At 42.5% G+C, this 21,071-nt stretch overlaps 1 protein-coding gene across 2 annotated transcripts in view; it reads left to right on the top strand.

Moving 5' to 3' along the window:
* Positions 1-21,071, top strand: part of CREB3L2 (cAMP responsive element binding protein 3-like 2) — a 108,364-nt gene that overhangs the window by 63,022 nt on the left and 24,271 nt on the right. For both annotated transcript variants that reach the window (XM_006759577.2, XM_015561239.1), the window contains exons 2-4: positions 3,616-3,832; positions 18,192-18,367; positions 19,537-19,624. In XM_006759577.2, the coding sequence (XP_006759640.1) occupies positions 3,616-3,832; positions 18,192-18,367; positions 19,537-19,624 (481 nt within the window). The remainder of the gene's footprint in view (positions 1-3,615; positions 3,833-18,191; positions 18,368-19,536; positions 19,625-21,071) is intronic.

The following is a 21,071-nucleotide window of genomic DNA, read 5'->3' on the forward strand; positions in this document are numbered from 1 at the left end:
CTCTTCTGAGGAGGTTCTTTAACAGGAGAGCTTATCAGAACGCATTTGATAACAACTCTGAGTTCTTCAGGATTGAGCTTATCAGAACCCATTTGATAACAACTCTGAGTTCTTCAGGATTGATCATCATTTAGGGCTAGATTGTTTGGTAAGGTGATAATTACTACAAAATCTAAAGTAGGGGATTCAGGGATGGATGGCAGTTTGGGAAGGTTTATTATTGGTTATCCAGGGATGTTCGTGGAAACATTCATTAGTGCGGCACCGGGGAAAGAAAACAGTATCAGCAGAGTAGCCCAACCTGGCAACTTCCATGGGAAAGCGCAGCCGTCAAAGGGACAGAGTTTGCCTCAGGACAGAGTTTGATTCCAGAGGTGTAGCAGGGCCAGCACATCCGGCCAGAGTCGACATTGCAACTCAGGGGACAGAACTGTGTGGTTTGGAAAGGCCGGGACTGCGAGTCCCACTCTTGCTTTTGCATTTTACATCCTACGATTTATTTCTCTTTCGTTACCTTAACTTTGGTCTTGAAAGGAACTCCGTCAGGCACTTGCAGAGTATTTACCATCAGGCCACCAGTAAGTTTGTCTTTGGGGAGCTGTTTAGGGAATCAGAACAGGTTATCCTGGAATCAGGGAAACCTGGGTTCTGATCTGAGCCTGAAGCTGTTCTGCTCCTCGCTACAGCCTAGCAGCATCCCCGGGGGCTTCTTAGAAATGCAGGCCCTCAGGCCCACTAGACTTGGGAGTCTGCATCTATGTCTTAAGATCCCCGGGCGATTCATAGCACCTAATGTTGGTGGGCTCAGGGAAGGATGGGCTTTTTCTATCTTCTTATTTGTTGTTTTGTATCCCCAGTGTCTCTTTAAAGTCTAGCATGTGTAGCTGCTAAATACACGACTCTTCCTTTGACTTGGGCACATCTGAACTTCTAGGGACTTTGTAAACTTCTAGGGAGTTCCCTGTAAAAGTGGGGTGGGGAGGAGAGTGGGGAGTGGCGGTGGGGCCGACCTTCAGTGGTTCAGAAACTGAAGTGAGCATTAGAATCACTGGTGGTGGTGCCTTTGGCCAACTAAGTCAAATCTCTGAAGGTGGGTCACAGGATTGGTACTTTTAAAAATTTTCCCTTCGTGTTCAAGAATGTTTATTTAGCATCATATAGAATAATAAAATCTTTACATACTCCTCAAGGAGAAATGGGTAGATACAATGGAATATAATTCAGAGGTTTAAATGAATGAAATAGAACTACATGTATAAACATGAATAAATAGAAAAAAACCTTTTTGGAGAAATAAAGTTGCAGAAAGATGTGTGAAGTACAGTACTACTTACTAAAGTTTAAAAAGTTCATATGTGCACAGTGGAAACATACACGCAGTAAAAGTGTGGATGGGAATGACAAACACCAAGTTTAGGGTAGTAGTTACCTTTGAGAGGGAAGAAGACGATTGAGTGGGAGTTTTATAGTCCTTGCATATTTTATTTCTTTAAAAAAAGAGTGAAGAAAAAAGGTTGCAGCAGCAAACATGAAAAAAATAAGATTTTTTTTCCCCCAAAGGAATGAATACCTGGTTATTTGTGGCACTATTCTCTATAATTCTTCCAATGTTTAAAATACTTCATTATAAAATGACTAAAAACTGTTCTGGTAATTGTGATGTAGACAGTTGGCAACTGGGAATTCTTCCCTTTGATATTCTGAAAGGTCCTTAGGACGATGAGAGAGAAACATCAAGAGAGACACATTGATCAGTTGCCTCCCGTACAAACCCAACCAGGATCGAACCCACAACCTAGGTATGTTCCCTGATGGGGAACCGAACCAGTGACCTTTTGGTGCATGGGACAATGCTCAACCAACTGAGCCACACCAGCCAGAGCAGGACCTTTCAGTTTTAAATGTGTTTGTACGCAGAGAACTCTCTCCCAACCATGCTGTCTTGTTCTCATAGGTGACTGATGCTGATCAGGACGTGCCAGTCTTGCATTCTGTCCTGATGGGATGCAGCCATTTCTCATGTCTGTGGTGTTGGTGAAAGCCACCAATGTAACTCTGCTTTAGGGATCCAGCCTACAAGGACCTCCTCTGTGTTGTCTGCTTTTCTCCTTTATCACAGGAGAAGTTCTGCCCTAATCTTAGAGCTCTCACCTTAGAGCCACCTCCTACATCCGTTCCCCCAGCTATATTCCTTTTCAGAACACCTTCACTGACACTCCAGTTCAGTGGTAGGACTTACCCATGTCAATCCTAAGAGTTTTCATTGCCCACCCAAATGTCACCATTTGCAATCAGTTCTCTTATCGCTGTATCTGCTTTGGTAACTTCTTTTCTATACCAGAAACGTCCCTAACGTTTAATCAATAAGGATGACATGTTAGTATGTCCTCTGGATAAGTTAAGAAGGAAGAAATGGCTCTAACAGATATTGTCAGAATGGACTTTTAAATTGAATTAACTCAGCATTATTTTTAATATACTCTGTAGCAGTGGTTCTAAACCAAGAATGACACCCCTCCTGGCTCTGGGACATTTGGCAGTGTCTGGAGACATTTTTCATTTCAAAACTAGGGGGTGCTATTCGCATTGAGTGGATAGAGGCCAGGGAGGCTGCTAAACCTCCTATAATACACAGCACAACCCCACTCCCTTAATAAAGAATTATCCAGTCCAAAATGCCAGTGGTGCCAAGGTTATAGGATCCTGCTCTACAGATCCTCCTGCCATGAGCATCCTCTGTCAGTGAGGGAGAGTGGATGGGGCTGCAGCTTCTTCACAGTGAGACAGTGGAACAAGGGATATAGAGATCTCTGTGAATATATGTATGGATTATTCCTGTATCATCTTCATGGTAGGGTGGGGGCTAGGGATTTGGTGGTGTTGGGAATGGGGGATAAAAAGAGATTAAGGAAAAACTAGAGAGGAACAAAGCCCAGGTGGTGGGGAGAATGGAGGGGAGCTGCCTTTGATGCCTTTGAACTTGGCACTTTGCTATAAATAACAAGATAGCTATTTTAAAATCTTCCCAATGCAGATGGCGGTAGGGAGTTATAGTGATGGCCCCTGTGAGTCATGCTGACACTCTCTTGCAGTGTGACTCTGCCATTCCTTCATTGAGAGGTGGAATCTATTTTCCTACCCCCTGAATCTGGGCTGGCCGTATCACTCGCCTTGACCAATAGAATGTGGAGGGAGGGATAATCTGTGACTTCTGAGGTCATTCAGCTTTGTTTTGCTCCCTCTTGGAACATTTCTACCACCATGTGAGCAATTTCAGCCTGAGGAGGCCTCTTTGAGCAAAAAGCCCAGGTGTTCACTGTCCTGGCCCAGCCCAGACCCCCAGCCAACCTTCTAGTTCACTATGGTTCTATCATGGAACCCGGAAGAAATTAGCTCATCCACCCAGGCGACTCACCAAGTGGTGAGAAATAATAAACTATGGTATTTTAAGCCTCTGAACTTTGGGGTAGTATGCTGTGCAGCCATAGATAACTGGACATTGTATCTCAGTGACTTCAATTAAAGCTCTGCATGCTATATTTGCTTTCAAATTCATGTGTAAATATCAGATCATGGTACTGAGAAACTGAGTTCTTCCTCGTTTGTTTCTTGCAGCACTTCTCAGAACTCCTGGATGAGTTTTCCCAGAACGTCTTGGGTCAGCTGCTGAACGACCCTTTCCTGTCAGAGAAGAGTGTGTCGATGGAGGTGGAGCCATCCCCAACATCCCCAGCCCCTCTCATCCAGGCCGAGCACAGCTATTCTCTGAGTGAGGAGTCGCGGGCCCAGTCACCGTTCACCCACGTTACCAACAGTGACAGCTTCAATGATGGTAAACTCAGGGATGGCCTATCTGTTTGATAATTCCATTGTTTCAAGAGTCCAAGGCCTTTTTTTTAATTGTTTAAAGTTTTACATATGTCTCCTTTTTCCCTGCTTGACCCCCCTCCCCCCTGTCCCCAGTCATTCCCACCCCGGGCAAGCCCCCACTGCCCCAGTGTCTGTCTGTGTCCATTGGTTATGCTAATATGCATGCATACAAGTCCTTTGGTTGCTCTCTAACCAACACCCCCCGCCCCCCGTCATTTGTCTCTGCATCTATTCTTGTTCATCAAATTATGTTGATCATTATACCCCACATATGAGTGAGATCATGTGATGTTTATCTTTCTCTGACTTAGCATAATGCTCCATTTTTTTATGAGAAAGAGTTTTTATGACTACTCTTTTCCATAGAAGCTTCTTGGGCATCCTCTTCGTCCATTTCCAGAATGTTCTGTTGAGCCCTATGTATATGAGATCTTGGTGATCATTCCTAGACTTTCTTGATGGTGACCCTTTCATGTCCATCATCAATGCCATTGGGATGGTATTTGTTGAAAGTCTGGTCTCATAGATAGTAAGAAGACCATTACTCTGTAAGCCTTTAATTGGTACATGCCTTATCTTCCAGACTCTCTGAGGTATATATACCTTTTATAATTAATTTTCTATGTTTTGTTTTCTCAGAAGTATAGCCAGCTATTTCAGTACCTTGAGTAAGTTTTAAAAACGATTCTCTAATCCTAGTTCAGCATATACCCTCTTTTCACGGGAGGATGGTGTGGAGGGGAATGCTTACTAACTCCACCTCCTCTGGCTTGACCTTGACCTGGAGTTCCTCCCCTCCTTATACCACTGAACATATGGCAGAATCTTTGGAAAGTGACTCCCTACAGAACAAGTCCCCCCATGCTTCCCTTTGGTTAAAGGCAAATACCTGTATCTTCTTCTTCAAATAGGGGCTTACCTTTGTGGTGAAATCCTTCCTCCAGGAGGGGTTCCAGATCCACCACTGGCCTCTAGAAGAACCGACTCTGGGCAGTAGAACATGATTTCTTGGAATAGAGAATGCTGTAGGTTTTTTTCTTTTTCATCTCAGATACATTCTTTCTTTGACTAGAGGCGCACTGATCAGCAGTCTAGGAAATTTAACTTTATATCCTCAGGGAAGGGAATGCCCCAATCTGTGAGTAGATTCTTTCTTGGCTGGACCCTGCTGGAACCTTGACTATGTGCTCAGTTTTTTCCTGAAAAGAGGTTAGGTGCATGATGACTTAATCCTTCTCTGTAGCTGTCCACTTTCAGGAGAATGGGGTGAAGGGAAGTCTCTTGCGAAGAGGGGGAGGAAGAAATAGAACTAAAATAATTTGAGGATGTGGAGTTGTAGTGAGGGTAAAATGAGCTGATGTATTTAAAGAACTTAGGACAATGCCCACCACATAGCATTTCAGTTAATCAATATTTTCCTTCCTTTCTCTCCTCTTTCTTCTTCTGTTGTAGAGTTGCTATAATTGTTGTTCTTTCTTCTTTTTCCTTCTTTTCCTCCTGCTTCTGCTTCTTTTTCTTCTCCTCTTTTTCCTCCCTTTCTCCTGCTCTCTCTCTTGCCTCCTCCCTCAATTCTTACTAAATCACTTTCAGGAGTGACCTGAATTCAGACTCAGGAATGTAGTCTCTGTTGTGACTGAATACTCGGCATGCTTCTGCTTCTTTTACTTCTCCTCCTCCCTCCCTCCCCCCTTTCTCCTGCTCTCTCTCTTCCTCCTCCCTCAATTCTTATTAAATCGCTTTGAGGAGTGACCTCAATTCAGGCTCAGGAATGTGGTTGGTCTCTGTTGTGACTGAATACTCCTCATTTGTATCACTACATGGAGGAGAATCGACCTTCTCCTGGGTTTCAGCTTAGATAAATTCATGCAACGCTTGCCTTCATTTTATTATTTTAAGAATGAACTTTAGCATTAGATGAAAGGTACGAATGTCCTTTAGATTTGTTCCCATCCTGGGGTTCTGTGTGGTTGTGGTTTCTATGGAACATTCGTACCTGCCGTTGCTCATGGTTTCTCCCCATACTTGCGTTTCTGCTTTGCCTGTTATTTCTACAATTTTTTTTGATGCCTCTGTTTCAAGCCCTACTTCCTTAGTGGAAGTCATTTCCATGACCTCTTGTATTAGTTATCTATTACTGTGTTATAAACCTCCCAAAATTAATGGCTGAAAACAATAATTTTCATTTATTACCTCTCATGATTTCTGTGGATTTTAGAATTCAGGAGTGGCTCACTTAGGTGGTTCTCATTCAGGATCACCCATGAGTTTGAAACTAGACATTGGCCAAGGCTACAGCCATCTACAGAGTTCTCCAGGTTGAGAAGGTCTACTTCCAAGGAGGCTCGCTCACATAGCTGGCAGTTTGGTGATGGTGAATTGGTTCCTCTCCCTGGGCTCCTTGAGAGTCATCACAGCATGACAGCTGGCTTCCCAAAGAATGAGGGATACACTGGTAGTATAGTGGGAAGCACAGCTACCTTCCAAAGAGTGAGGAATCTGAGAGACCAAGGCTGGAGCTGAGATACCTTTTCTGACCTAGCCTTGGAAAGTTTCTGTCAGTGCCATAGGGCAGTCCCGATTCACTGTGGCAGGAGACCCACAGGATGTGAATTCCAGAAGGATAGGAAACCTAGGGGATATCTCAGGAGCTGACTACCACACATCTCGCAGTGATGTCTGTGAAGTGACTTCTTCTGGGTCCGAACCCCTTTAGCACTTATTATCTGTGCTTTACGGTGTAGCTGTTCACCCATTTAGTGGTTCTGGACTTGTTAAGGACAAAGGTATGCAAGACTGGAAGCAGGGCCCTAACCTTTGGTGATGGCCTCAGAGGAGATACCTGCTCTGCTCTCTCAGGCACTGCTTGCCCCCTGACTGTGCAGACCCACTGGGCTGCATGTATTTGATTAGGTTCAGTGTCTTCAATAGGATCAGTGCCAGGTAGAGGTAGGTGTTTTATTAATGCTTTATGATTCATTTTTAAATTTCATTCCAAAGCTATTTATTGAGTATCTATCTTGTGCTTAACCTGCCAGGGATTTTTCTAAGCATTACTGAGTAAAGGAATACATATAATTTACTAATATAAAGATCTCTGCTCCATAGAATTTACATTCTATGATGTGAAGTGATTAATGGAAAATAAGAAAAATTAAAAGCAAAACATACTGTATGTTAGATGATGATCAGTGATATACAGAAAAATAATTTGGAAAAAGGGATAGGTAGTTCCTGTGTTGGGGGTGTATATGTCTTAGTCCATTCAAGCTGCTGTAACAAAATACCACAGACTGGGTGCCTATAAACAATAAAAATTTATTTCTTACTGTTCTGGAGGCTGGAGGTCTGAGATCAGGGTTTCAGGAGGGTCGGGTGAGGGCCCTCTTCTGATTGCAGACTTCAAATTCTATTCTCACTGGGCAGAAGGAGCTACAGAGCTCTGTGGGTCTCTTTCTTAAGGCACTATTCTCATTATGACCCTCATGACCTAAGCAGCTCCCAAAGGCCCCACTTCCTACTACCATCACCTTGGTGGTTATGATTTCAATATATTAATTTTGAGTGACACAAACATTCAAATGATGGCAGGGGTGTGTTGAAATTTTAAATAGGTTAATTGGGGAAGGTCTTTCTTTGAGGGTAACATTTGAGCAAAGATCAGCAGGAGATACAGGAAAGAACTAAATATATAGCTCAGGGAAAGGCCTCCAGGCAGAGGAAACAGCAAGTACAATACTTACTGTATATTGTATTCATATAATTAACATCTGTGTAATTAGCCATTCTGCAGCCCTTGCCATTCTGGAATATGCAGATTAGAGATGACCTAAACCAGCGGTTCTCAACCTGTAGGTCGCGACCCCTTTAAGGGTCGAACGACCCTTTCACAGGGGTCGCCTAAGACCATCAGAAAACACATATATAATTACATATTGTTTTGTGATTAATCACTATGCTTTAATTATGTTCAATTTGTAACAATGAAATTGAGGGTCACCACAGCATGAGGAACTGTATTAAAGGGTCGCGGCATTAGGAAGGTTGAGGACCACTGAACGATCTAGCAAACTAACTGTCCCCTTCAAGTCTACATGCTTGTTGAACATCCACTGTGTGTCAGGTACCAACCTAGACTCGTATGGGATGCAACAGTAACATTTAGATCTTCCCTCTGGGTAGCTCAGAGCCTCATGGAGATGCCAGGGATCCGACAGTTGTGAATAATGTCCCAGGAAGAAATGAAGCTGTGAAAATTGAGAGGAGAGAGCACATTGAAGGTCACAGGAAAAATTGCCTAAATGAGGCAGAATTTATTTGGGCCTTGAGTGTTGAGTAGAATTAAAACCCTGGCTATGGTAAAAGATTCCTGGTGAAATGAGTGAAAATAAGCAGATTTCCAAAAGTTCAGGGTCCCTTTCTTTTCCGTGATAACACAGTTGTTATTGTTGTTATTATTATTCTGTGGCTATATCACAAGCTTTAATGCAGTGAAGGGTTTGGAGAATATAATTTAAATATTTTTTTTATTTTTCAGTTACAGTTGATATACAATACTATATGGGTTTCAGATGGTCTATCTCTTTGTTTTTAAATTCTAATCAATATCAATGCAAGGTAATGGGACTCATGGGTGCCACCTATGCACACGGCTCAGTGTGAGGAGAAATAATCAGTCCATCTTTTCCAGGAAGCCTATCTAATCATTAGGCCAAAGCACACATCCTGCAGTTCCACCAATTGGCCCCTCATTCTATTTATAGATCCAGTGTTGCAATAGGTTGTGCTAGTACTTTGCTGAGAACCGGTGCAGCGTGTCAGATATATTTTGTACAGTTTCTGACCCCCAGTTCATCTTCATTATTTGCCAGTTTCCCTCTGAGTAAAACCTACCTTCCTATGCCAGCAAAAGCACTTTTATTAGTAGGGGATAACGACCATGGGAAGGAACCATTTGGGTGTGTGAGTCAGGCAGTGGGCATGAATGGATGGGGAACTTGCTCAGGGCAGCTTTGTCTAGCTCTTAGCTTCAGTGGTTTTTCTGAGTTTTGTGGATGGCCAAATTTTTGGGAACTGAATGATTTTATTCATTTGAACCCTATTCTACATCCCTCTTAAGGGAGGAGCAGTCCACAAGGATCCCTCTTGATCCAAGTGCTTTGTCGGGCAGATCACTTACCTGTTGGAGGAGGAGGATGGTTCCTTAAGCAACACTTAAAAACTGCTGTTCCCACTAAAGTTCACATTCTTCACCTCTTGCATTGGGAAAACAGCTTAAGCAAAACTAGAAGTTCTTGTTTCTAGTGATGATAGTATGTATTTCATCACAACTGGGAAAGCCTGTGAATTAGATCATCTTGTCCAATTTTATTTAGATGAAAGGCAATCTATATATATAAAAGCCTAATTTTCAAAGTGCCCCCTTAGCAGTTCGACCCACCGGGAGTTTGAGCGCTCGCTATGATGTGCGCTGACCACCAGGGGGTGGCGTGGAACAAATGAAGGCCCTGGCCAGCAGCAGTTGGGGACCCTACTTGTGCATGAATTTCATGCACTGGGCCTCTAGCTCTTTTATTATTGCTTCTAAACCTGAAGCAAAGTGATAAGATAAAGTTTGAATAGAGACTCCAAGTTGATTAGGATTTTCCTCTTTCTTTTTCTCCTTCTTCCTCTTTCCCCTCTGTCTTTCTTCCACTCTAGCCATTCTTTCTTTCCTTTCTTCCTTCATTGTTCTTTCTCTGCTAACTCTCCCTTCTTCCTCTCCCTCCCTCCTTGAACCCCAAGCCAATTATACAGGGCATTATGTATATATGAGATATTCATACCCGACTATCCCATCATGGACACCAGATGGACTGTAGACCCCTAAAATAGTATACAAAATTTTGGGCTATCAACATGTGTCAGTTTTTCTGTTGAGAACATATTATAACTTTATTTTTAGATCTCAAAAAAGTCTGTGAACAAACAAACAAAAAAAGCTGGGAAACACTGGTCTAAGATTACATAGGAGTCATCTGTCTTCAGAGCTAAATTTGTAGACTTTTCTGAAACACTCGAGCTAAAGAACTTCATGTGGTTCAGCAACCACAGGAGCCAGTCCTAGGAATGTCGGCTCGGCCTTCAAAAGTACCAGAAAGACACCCTACATCCAGCCCAATCCTTTTCCCCTGTGATTATGGCTGTTAACCAGATGCTAGGCAGGCTTTTCTGTTTGGGGGGAAAATAGGAAGTTATAAAGAGATAAGCAGAAACATCCAAGTAAAATGTAAAATGTCTGTGGCTATGTCTATGCTTTGCTTGAGGAATACGAGCTTATATTTGAATGACCAAGTCTTGTGTCTCACCATGAGTTACTCTATCTTACTCGTGTTTCGTTGTAATTAAATAGGGAGGCTAGGTATTCATTTGCTTTGCTCCTTAATTGCAGTCTTTCTAAGGAGAAAACTTAGTAGTGCTGGACTAAGGTTGTTTGGAAAGAACTAGACATGGTCCCTGTCCTCCCAGATGATACAAGAACAAAGTTAGAAAATATATGAAAAATCAACAGACTGAGCATAACATACACTAATACAGAAGTGGTCTAGTACAGTATTTGTACCATGCACAAGTCAAGGTAACTTTATTTGGGGTGGGATAAGGGACTGTAACTGTGGCTATTTCAGGTCTAGAGAGGTGGGATCAGGGGCATAAATAATCACCATCTTCCTTCTGAATGAGCTAGTCAGGTTTCTAGCAGGGGCTATGGGTGGTGGGGTAGGCTGGGGTAGTATAGATAAACTAAACTTATGGAGCTGTTTTCACATGTGGGAATGAAAACAGACTACTGTGCGCTTCAGATGAGCAATGCTGCTGGTATGAGGTAGCCTGGGGGAAATGGGACCGCCTGCTGGAGGCAATGAGTGACTCAATGTTGGTTGGGCAACAAGGCCTTAGGAAAGTGGGATGGAGGTTTTGGGAGAAAAGAATGAAAAGAAAAGAATGTCTCTTAGCTGATGAAGGCAGAGCAGGGGAAGTGTACATGGCTGTAGTAATGCCAGGGAAAATGGGAAGGTGCATAGTATGCGTGACAAAGAAAACAATGGGTTTTGAAATGTTTAAATGAAACCCAGGGCAGAATCTGCACACGATAGAGTATGCTGAGGACGGGGTAGAGGTGAGTCATAATGACGTAGGTTTCCAGTCTGCAGCGTTGGAGATGCTTGATGTTGAAATGTCCCAAGGAAGTGGGACCCGAGGGACAGTCACAGAGGAGTGATGAAGAGCTGTGTCTTCGTCGTGTTTAGTTTGGGCCACTGACAAGAGCATCAGTCTGAGCCATCTTAATTAGAGGGGGTAGATTCGCGTGCGGAGGGGTTTGGGGGTGGGTGGGGGAGATGTGCAGGTCCTTTGCTTACAGAGAGTACTGGGTCCTCTGACATGGATGGGCTGAAGAAAGAACCTGTTGGGTTGAACAGCCCAGGCTTGTGATATATACTCTTTGGTTATCCATCACCATTTTGGCATTGCCTTTTATTTCCTTTTTCCAACAGGTAAAAAGGATAATAATGCTTCTCCTTTAAAAACAAAAAAAAGTGAAATGACTTCTTTGTCTGCCTAGTCATTGGAATGCTAGACTAGTATAAGAAAGCAATGTTTTCATCTATCTAGCAATTAAAATTACTTTGGAAATTTATGAGTGAGAATCATAACTTCAGAAAGAAAAAAAATGTTTATTGCTAAATAAATCTTTGAAGTCAGTCCTCTGCCCCACAGATAGTTAATTCATACTCTAACCGCTGTATCCTGCAGGAGGGCCTGAGGTGCTAAAAGCCGAGCATTGTCAGAATACAGCGGTTCACCTCCAGAGTTAAATTGCCTGGACTTGAATCTGGGCTCTGCCTCTTACGAATGGTGGGATCGTGGGCTAGTTGCTTAACTCTTGTGCCTTGCTTTTCTAATCTTTAAAATGGGAATAATAACACTTACCTCCTACTGATGTTGTAGAGATTAATAATTAATAGTTAATAACATGTATTAAGTAAGCATTTAGAAGCGTGACTGGCAATTAGTAAGCACTAAATAAATGTTAGGTATCATTATTATTATTTATGTAAATTACTGCATAATTAAATACATAATTTACCAACTGGCCATGATATGAATGACTGGAGTAAGGCAAGGAGGCGCTGTATACTCAAGCAAGAAAGAACAGTGAGGGAGGTATCTGAGAGAAATGACTAGTATACTGGATAGTTGTCTAATATAGCGATTTCCAACCGGTCTGCCGCGAGACTTTTTAAAACATGCAGTACTCGACTAGTTAGTCAGGGGCACTGACCTTTTTTCCCTTAGATTGTCAAATCAAAAATGACAGCAGCCGACACAACAATAGCTGTCCGGTGTGAATAACTAAAAATTATACCTATATTTTTTGTCAGATCAGCAAAAAATATGTTTCTCTTCCTCTCCCTTCTTCTCTGAAATCAATGTATATCAAACTTAATGACAAAAGCAAGTGTCAATACATAGACACTTGTATATGTATAAATCTATATAAACTAAGGTAAGCAGCATCAAAAGAGCCAGTATTTCACCTTTTGTAATGGCTAATTTGGGCTCAAGATCACATTAGTGGAAGAATAATCATTCTTGGTTACAGCTGTATATAACCATTGACATCTTCCTGAAAAGCAGTATACTAGAGTGGCCAGAGCACAGGGTGTGCATGCGGTTTGCCTTAGTGTGAAGCCAGGCCTGCCATGTACCAGCTGCATAACTTTGGGTGAGTTATTGAATCTCTTTGTTGTCTGTGAAGTGGGGGTAGTAGTAGCACCTGCTTTACACCGCTACTCTTAGGATCGGATGAATTAAAATATGTAAAGCACTTAGGACAATATTTAGCACCTAGTAAATACTCACAGTTAAGTGTTTACTATTTTTACCCTGTCCTGCCACTCATGGCTGAAGGTTATTTCAGTGTTAAGTCACCCAGGGAGGGCGCTACGGGCAGACAGGCCTCTAACTTCCATTTGAACGTGTAGTTGGCTGTAGTTTCGTATGATTCCGACATATCCCACTGTAGTCTTGCCCTCTTCCAGCCTCTAGAACCCAGCCTTACCGTTTTTTCCTTGAAGCGGTTTTTACATCAAAAACTGATCAAGATTTGCTAACTCCTTTGAAAAATTTCAAAGAGCAAACAGTTATCAAATGCTGAGGCATATTTGTTTAATTTATAAAAAGTGTCTTTTCACTTTAGACATGTTATGTAATTAGCAAATGGATATATCTTATAAGTGGTACTTGTCACATGTGATTTCTCTTTTTTAGAATACACACACACTATACGTATACGCATGCACATGTATATACACATAATAACATACATATATAGTATAACATTTACACATAAATTTGTGCTCCTAATTTAGAGTTGCATCTTTTCTTTCCCTCTTCCCAGGAATCAGTATCTACCCAATGCAATTATTTATGCAGAACAGATGGAAATGATTGAGGACCTGCATTTTGGTGTTGCCTCCACATTGGCTTAGATTTCACGTCTTCTTTGGCTCCTCTACTCACCCTGCTGTGTGAATGCCCCTGGTGTCCACCCCCATGGCTCACGCTGCTCCATTTTGTCCTTGGCTGTGGAGGACTTGCTCATCATCATGTGACAGTGGCTTGTTTTTATTCTCTTGCTGATAGCTGAGTGGTGATGCTGAGGAAATGTGCCAGCGAGTCCGACCTCTGACAGGAAACTGTTTAAATGAAATCAGAAGACAGGCAGGGGCTCTTCTTACTCCCCACTGTGTGCACTACTGACCTTACTGGGTGATAGTCTCCTTCTGCGATGAAACTTAAAAGGCGTGTAAACACAATTTAGAGGAAACATTTTTAACTCAATATCTGAGCTTCAAGCTTTAGAAATTAGAGGGTGTAGCATATGTATTGACACTTGCTTTTGTAGTTTAGCCAATCACCCAAACGTCTAAGGATAATTTCAATTCTAAGCCATGGTGGTCTTGCTGATCTTTTTTGCCAGTAAAATAAAAATACGAAAATAAGGGCGGGTGGAAAATTATAATACATGTTCTACTCATTCCCTTTTACTCTATCCTTTGTTAACCTCATACCTCATAGGTTACATTTGTCATGTTGTTTTCTATGATTTGATATTTATTTCCACTGAGGGACAGAGTACAAGCCAACACCCAGGAGTTCAGAATGAAAGCCCTTTTCTCCAATTCCAACTGCCACTGGAATGCTGAGGGATTTAGATGAGGCATACTTATTTAATTTACAAAAAGTTTGTTCTCACCAAGTTTTTTACTGGCTGATTTTCTTCTCATTTACTTTGTGACATAACTGGTAGGCCTAATGAGTCCGTCAAAAAATATGAGTTGATATGGTTCACAATTGATGGTTTAGAGGAATTATTATGGAAATGAGGTATAGTTATTTGGTTGCAATAGGTTCTGATAAAATGATTTAATTTCTTGAATATATATTCAATTATATTCTATCAGCCAGCTATGTTACTTCATAATAAAATATGCAAAACTTATTAGCTTTAACGACAATCATTTATTATTACAGCTCACATGTCTGAGCCTTGGCTGGAGGCTGGCTGATTTGGTGGGGGCTAAAGAGGAGGGGCAGCTGAGTGATTTTGCTGGATGCACTCACATGTCTAACGCCAGCTGAGAGTTGGCTAATTTTAGCCAGGCTTATTTGGGGGTAACTCTCTTTTGTGTGTCTGTCATCCTCCTGGGATCAATAGATTGTTCTGACACATCCTCATATGGTGGCAAAAGTACAAGTGTGTAACTCCAGCTGTGCAAATGTATTTGTTGTTATTTTGTTGTTGTTGTTGTTGTTAATCCTTATCTGAGGATATTTTTTCCATTGATTTTTGGAGGCAGTGTGAGAAAGGGAGGGAAGGGGAGCGACAGAGAGAGAGAGGGAAACCATCAACATGAGAGAGACACATCAATTGGTTGCCTTCTGCACATGCCCCAATGGGGCCGGGGATCAAACTTGCAACCCAGGTACAGCCTGTTGACCAGGAATGACCCTTTGGTGGGTGGCCTGATACTCTATCCACTGAGACACACTGGCAAGGGCTGTAAATGCATTTTAAGACTCCACTTGTGTTAGGAAGCTAACATCCCATTGGCCAAATCAAATTGCATGGCCAGTCCCAAGATGGGTACTAGTCCACAGTAGGAGGGAACTACAAAATACATGGCAAAGGACACAAATAGCTGGAGGATTGAAGAACTGGAGCCAGTATTACAATTTATTCCATATATATTAAGGTACTCATTGACTTGTTAATTCAAAGGATGCTGTATGGACCTTGAGCCACTGGAGCTTCTTTCTAATAATTACCATCCTAAGGCATAAAGTAGTACAGGAAGAAGCAGGCCATCCCCATGTGTGAGCATCCACATACAATGTATACTCAGTGCAGGCAATTTAGAAATAGCATAAAATTTAAAGACAAAAATGTCACATGTGTTCTGAATTATTCTCCAGAGATATGCTTTCGGCATATTTCCTTTAGTCTTTTTTTTCTATTACTTTCTTCATTAATAGTATACAAATTAATATCCAGGTTTGTTTCTTAATATTTTATCATAAATCTTTGCCCTGTTATTGAAAAGGTTTGATATATGTAATGTTATTGGATATATAAATGTTTTATTGTATGGGTACGCCATAATATGTTAACCTTGCCCTTGCTCTTCAATGGTTTGGTTATTTTCAGTGATTTGTGATTAAAAATAATGCTGTCATGAGCCAATTTGTGCACAAATATTTGTCTGCATGTTTAGCTGTTTCCTTAATGGCAAGAATATTGGTTGGGTGTGCAGAGATCTGGGTCCCGCATAATTTGCACTGTGCTTGCATGTCGGTTTCCTCACCTGGAAAATGATATATTTGCACTTGATGGTCATAAACTTCTAACTCAAAAAGTATCGTTCAAGTAGAGGCCTAAGTTACTCTATCGGAGTGGAGGCATGAAGGCAGTGCCAGCTGTTTGTCCTCTAAAAAGCTCAGGGGAGGAGAGGCAGCTTCCTGGGCTTCTCCCTGGAGAGAGAGTTCAGTTGTGTTTGAGGAAGTTTTGTTTTATAATTCAAGTATCATGATTTGTCCTTCAGTCCCATCTCTGATAGAGCAATGACTTTATATGGATACATTTCTTTTAAAACAGGGGAACAGGACACTGAACATTGAGAATGTAAACTATCTTGACCTATTTTATAAAGGTGTGCCCTTTGAGAATGGCTTTGTGAGATTGGAGGAACCAATTTCCTTACCTGTCTTCATTTTGTCATAACCTTGTATTTGCTTTTTGTGTTTATTTTTTGCCTTTTCTTTTGTTTGACTTGTGACTTAAGTTTTATCACAGTCATCATAACTTCATGGCCGGGGGATCTGGTCTTGCCATCCAATTTCCTGGTAATGGCATGAGGCCTTTTTCTCAGGGATGTCACCTGACCGTTAATTTTAATAAACATGGAGGCTATATATTTCATCATCCTGTCTCTTTCAGCTAAATATTGCTCAGTGTGGGCAGAGGAGACATCCACATGCCATTGCTGAATGGAGAAAGTGTGCTCTCTGCTCTCTCTCCGCCTCTCCCACCCTCCCCCACATCTGTCTTCACTGTCTCTTTCTTGCAGGTGACAGTCTTCTCCTTCCTAAGCTCCTTTTGGGAGAGGCATTGGAGTCTTCTCTTGGCTCCTCATGCAGCTGCTTCTCTGAGCTGAGCTGGGCGCCCATCTGGCCAGCAGAAATCTGTGTCAAGTACAGTGTGGTCTCCCTCCTCAGGCTGCCATCAAAGGCCCTTTGTTCCCTCCCCTCCCCTCCCCCTCTGCCAGGATGTGGCGCTCACCCCAGAAAGATGGAAACTCTCCATCACCCCACCACACTCAGCAGCATTCTAGAACTAGCCCTGAAAGCAAAACATCTTCTTGCCCGTCTTCATTTTACTTCAGGAACCAAACTGGGGCTGGGATAATTAAGTCAGTTATAATTTGGCTTTAGGGGGCAGATCATTTTCCTTTGCTTATGAAATACCATTTATTATTTGGAAACCTTAGTTTTTAGCTTCGGTGCCCGCGCTTCCCACCCCTGGCAGTCGTGGGTGATTTCCTTGTGCTTTTTCATGAGAACACTTGAGTCCAGTTCTTGAGTGTGAAATCATTTCATAATGCGAATAACTGCTTCCCTGAACACCCATGACTCACCAAGCATGTTGTGTGAGTGTTTAAATATCTTCGTGAAGCCTGGGAGCATATCTCTGTTGATTTTCTCCTCATTTTAGTAAAACTGGGATTAGGTAAGGAATGCTGATTCTGGAGAATCCCTCACTTGTTTTTTCTTGTTCTGCGCCTGTTTGCAATCTCCTGGTCTTTCCTTTCCTGCTCTCCTTCCTGCTCTTCCAGGGCTGCGCTGAGGTGGTATGTCTGAAACACGGTGCTGTGTGGGTCCCGGGAAAGTGTGGGTTAAGTGGTTGGAGGAGCTTCTGTCTGCTCTCTTGTGTTGCTTTGTTGCTACCTCCAGGCCTTGTCATGATTATGAAAGCCAGTAGCCAACCAAGACTCCAGACTCGCCAAGACCCAACCCTTTTGTCTGGATGCGTATGTAGTCCGTTTTGGCCAGGGCCAGGCATTGGTGACTAACTCTGGTTTCCCAGGGGGCTAGTAAAGTTCTGGACATCTAAGTCTGGTTTAAAGCATAAGTGGGGTTGTGGGAAAACAAAAGACTGAGAGTGAGAAGAAAAAAAAAAGAAAAAAGAAGAAAACAAATAACTGTCCATTGGGAGAAGGCTAGAGATACCTCCTAACCATTGTCTGCAGTCCTCTCTCCTGAGACCCTGGTGGCCAACCACTTGTCTCTTTCTATTATTATTTTTAAATGTGCTTATTTATTTATTTTTAAATAGATAACACATTAACTTGGTTTGAAAACCAAACTGTATAAAACATGACACATTGCAATTCTCCCTCCTATTCTCTTTCCCATCCTCCCAGCTTCCTTCCTGCCTGTACAGGAAGCCAAGGTTCTTTCTTTTTCATGGACCCTCCCAGAGTTTCCTTAGCAAATGACGCTCACATGAACGCAAGTATGGATTCTTACTTTGCCATTGGTTCTTCTATCCATGTCTCACACCCTCATTGTATTCCCTTTTATTCTACTCTCAATCATTCTTTGTTGGAACCTTTTTTTTTTTTTTTTTTTTTTTTTTTTTTGAGGAGAAAGATGAGTGGTCCTTTGTTTTACTTATGCCTGATGCCCGGAGCCAGTTCACAGGTGTGCTTGTCTTTTTCCCACAGATGAAGTGGAGAATGAGAAATGGTACCTGTCTACCGAATTTCCTTCAACCACCATCAAGACCGAGCCGATTACGGAGGAGTCACCCCCAGGACTTGTTCCCTCTGTCACTCTGACCATCACAGCCATCTCCACCCCGTTTGAAAAGGAGGAACCTCCTCTGGAAATGAATACTGGGGTACACTCAATTGTTTTCCATATAAACAAACCAGATCAAAAGACCTAGCTTCTCATTCTCTAATAAGGCATTTCATCTGTTTGGAGCTAGTGGCTGTATATGTCTAAGGATAGCTAACTATGTATGTATGTATGCATCCAGGATATATTGATTTGGTGTCAGCATTGATTATATAATTTCCTTTAAAGGCATTGTCCAGAAAAATTGGTAGCAAGTATGATTTATTTTTTCTGTGATTGCTATTACAAAATAAACCAACAGCTGGATATCCATGGTAAATAAAGGAAATCCTCCATGTGTTGATTTTTAAGGCAGTGGAAAGGTCATGGTTAAGATGATGGGGTGAGTCATGGCTTACAGAGCCATGGCAATTGGGAATGCTAGTGCCTGTGCTGTATTTTACTTTCCTACTGCAATGCTGAGTTGCAATGGCTCAATTCTTGGATCACACACCTACCAATTCTTATTGTGTTGTCCATTGAAAACATAGGAAATTGGGAATTTCTTCCTTGCTCAATTCCATGCCGACAGCAGGTAGAATTTCACCTTCTCTCTGGGTATTTCCAGTGTCTGCCAATAGACCAGAATCATACCCTGCTTAGTAGCTACCCGAGTCTCTTCACTGGATGGGGCTCCTGGCTATAGATTTCAGTTCAGTTGGTTTTAAGTAGCTAGAAAGGTCAGGGTCATGGCCTTGCTCCCTGTGCATGAACCAGATACCTTTTCTCTTTTTCCTACCGAATAGTTCATGGGTAGATATCGCCAGTCATCAGGCAGCCTGGAGAGAATGAATGAGGGTGGTTCACCCAGTGCTTACTCTGCATGAACTGGTGCAGGCCTGTGGCTCGTTAAAAATTTCTGACTATTTTGTGATAAGATGCATTTCTATTCCCATAAAAACAGTAGAAAAAGGACTAGTAAGTGAGCCCTGGGCTTTTAATTTGAAGATTCTGTGGGTTTCATCTGCTGGAATGCCAGGTTTGGCAGTGAGAGGGGGGGTTAAGGCTAAACTAGCTCCCTGGCAAAGTCACCTGTGTTCAGCCGGGCCTCAGCCGGCTCCGGCGATGCGGGGCTGCCCCTCAAAGACGCAGATGACAAATAGCTCCCTTGGGTGTTTCATCGAGGTTGTTACTGGTTTTTAAAAACTGTGTTTGAAATTCTTCCTTTAGGTTGATTCCTCGTGCCAGACAGTCATCCCTAAGATTAAGCTGGAGCCTCACGAAGTGGATCAGTTCCTAAACTTCTCTCCCAAAGAAGGTCTGTCTCCTCCCCCGGGCCCCTTCGGTTTGGTGCAGGTCGGAAGAGAAAGGCAATGTGGGGAAAGTGCTGGGGTCAGTCGGTCCCAAAGCCATAGCTTGCATCACGAACTAGCTCTGTTCTTAAAAACCTTGATTCTAATTACACATTTTGAAAGCGGCATTTTATTTTTTCATATATGTACAGGCTTCATTTCCCCCTAAATCTTTTACGGCACTTGGACTCCTAGCTAGGGTGACTTTTCCAAACCTCTTTAGCCTGCTGTGACTCAGATGGAGAGGAACAAGAGCCCGGGGGCCTCCTGCCGTCCTGGTGGGACGCTGTGCACACAGCCTGCTCCCGTGGGGAGTGGTGACCCTCAGAGACCAAGAAGCAGAGCAGTTCTCATGGACACACAGTCCTCCCTCATTCCACGAGAAACTCAGTTAGGATTTGATTGCGACCATTTAATCAGGGTAATAATGTGTTTGCCTTTATTATCAATTTAAAAAAAGATTAGATTTTAAAGCGTAATAGTGTTGACTAGAGTCCATATTGAGACAGTATTTCCTTGCACCTGGTGATATACATTTGTGCCTTTCAGCTTTAGATACGGCTGTAGTTTTCTTCATTTTTATGATTCCGGTTTTTATTATCAGATACATGTTGCTGTTTTCATTTCTGTTGCAGTCTGCTTCAGAAAGTGTGGTAACTACTAGCGCGTCCCAGGGTGGCCTCGGAATCCGGGTCACTGGAGGAGAGGTGTCTTGAGAGTAAATAGCAGCCCTTCCTCGTTCGCCTGACAAACAGATCAGGAAATCCAATATCCTTGACGGCCTCTGAGCTTCTAGGCAGAGCCGCTGATGCCCCAGCCCCTTTAGTACCTAGGAGCTGCATTTCAAATGGTATTTAGAAATCGGATACTAAGGCACCTGTGGCCAAGTCTACTAGTAACTCTTCATGGGGAGGAAAGAGGGAATTCAAATTTGCTTCACTTTTCCTGTCTTGTTTTGTTTGTGGGGCACTCTCTGTTTAGAAAGGAGAAAAGTATTAGAATAATTTGGGCTGTGCCAAGTAAAAGGGACAGTTACGGGTAGGAACTCCTGGCTAGTCCCCCAGAATGTCATACACAGCCCCAGGTCTGCTCTGGTTTTTGTCGTTGTTGTTTGTTTGTTTACAAGCACTTTACAGCGCTTGTTTAGAAGCATTATTGAAAAGTAAACTGAGGCATATTATACATTTTGAGTTTATTTTGAGTAAAGTTGATCGGAACCGGCAGCACCACCCTGGAAGCAGTTAGAAGTGCTCCACCAACGAGGTGGGGAGAGACGCACAAGGAAGGGGCAGAGCAAAGGGAGCAAGTTCCTGCAGGCTGGAGCGGAAAGCCTCGTTGGCTGTTTGTGGTGGGTGTCCTTAGGTTTCAGCTTGGTAACCTTGAAGGATTTGAAGGCTTGGCTCTGGGTTGCTT

Source organism: Myotis davidii, unplaced genomic scaffold, assembly GCF_000327345.1.
Source record: "Myotis davidii unplaced genomic scaffold, ASM32734v1 scaffold1316, whole genome shotgun sequence".
Taxonomy (NCBI): Eukaryota; Metazoa; Chordata; class Mammalia; order Chiroptera; family Vespertilionidae; genus Myotis; species Myotis davidii.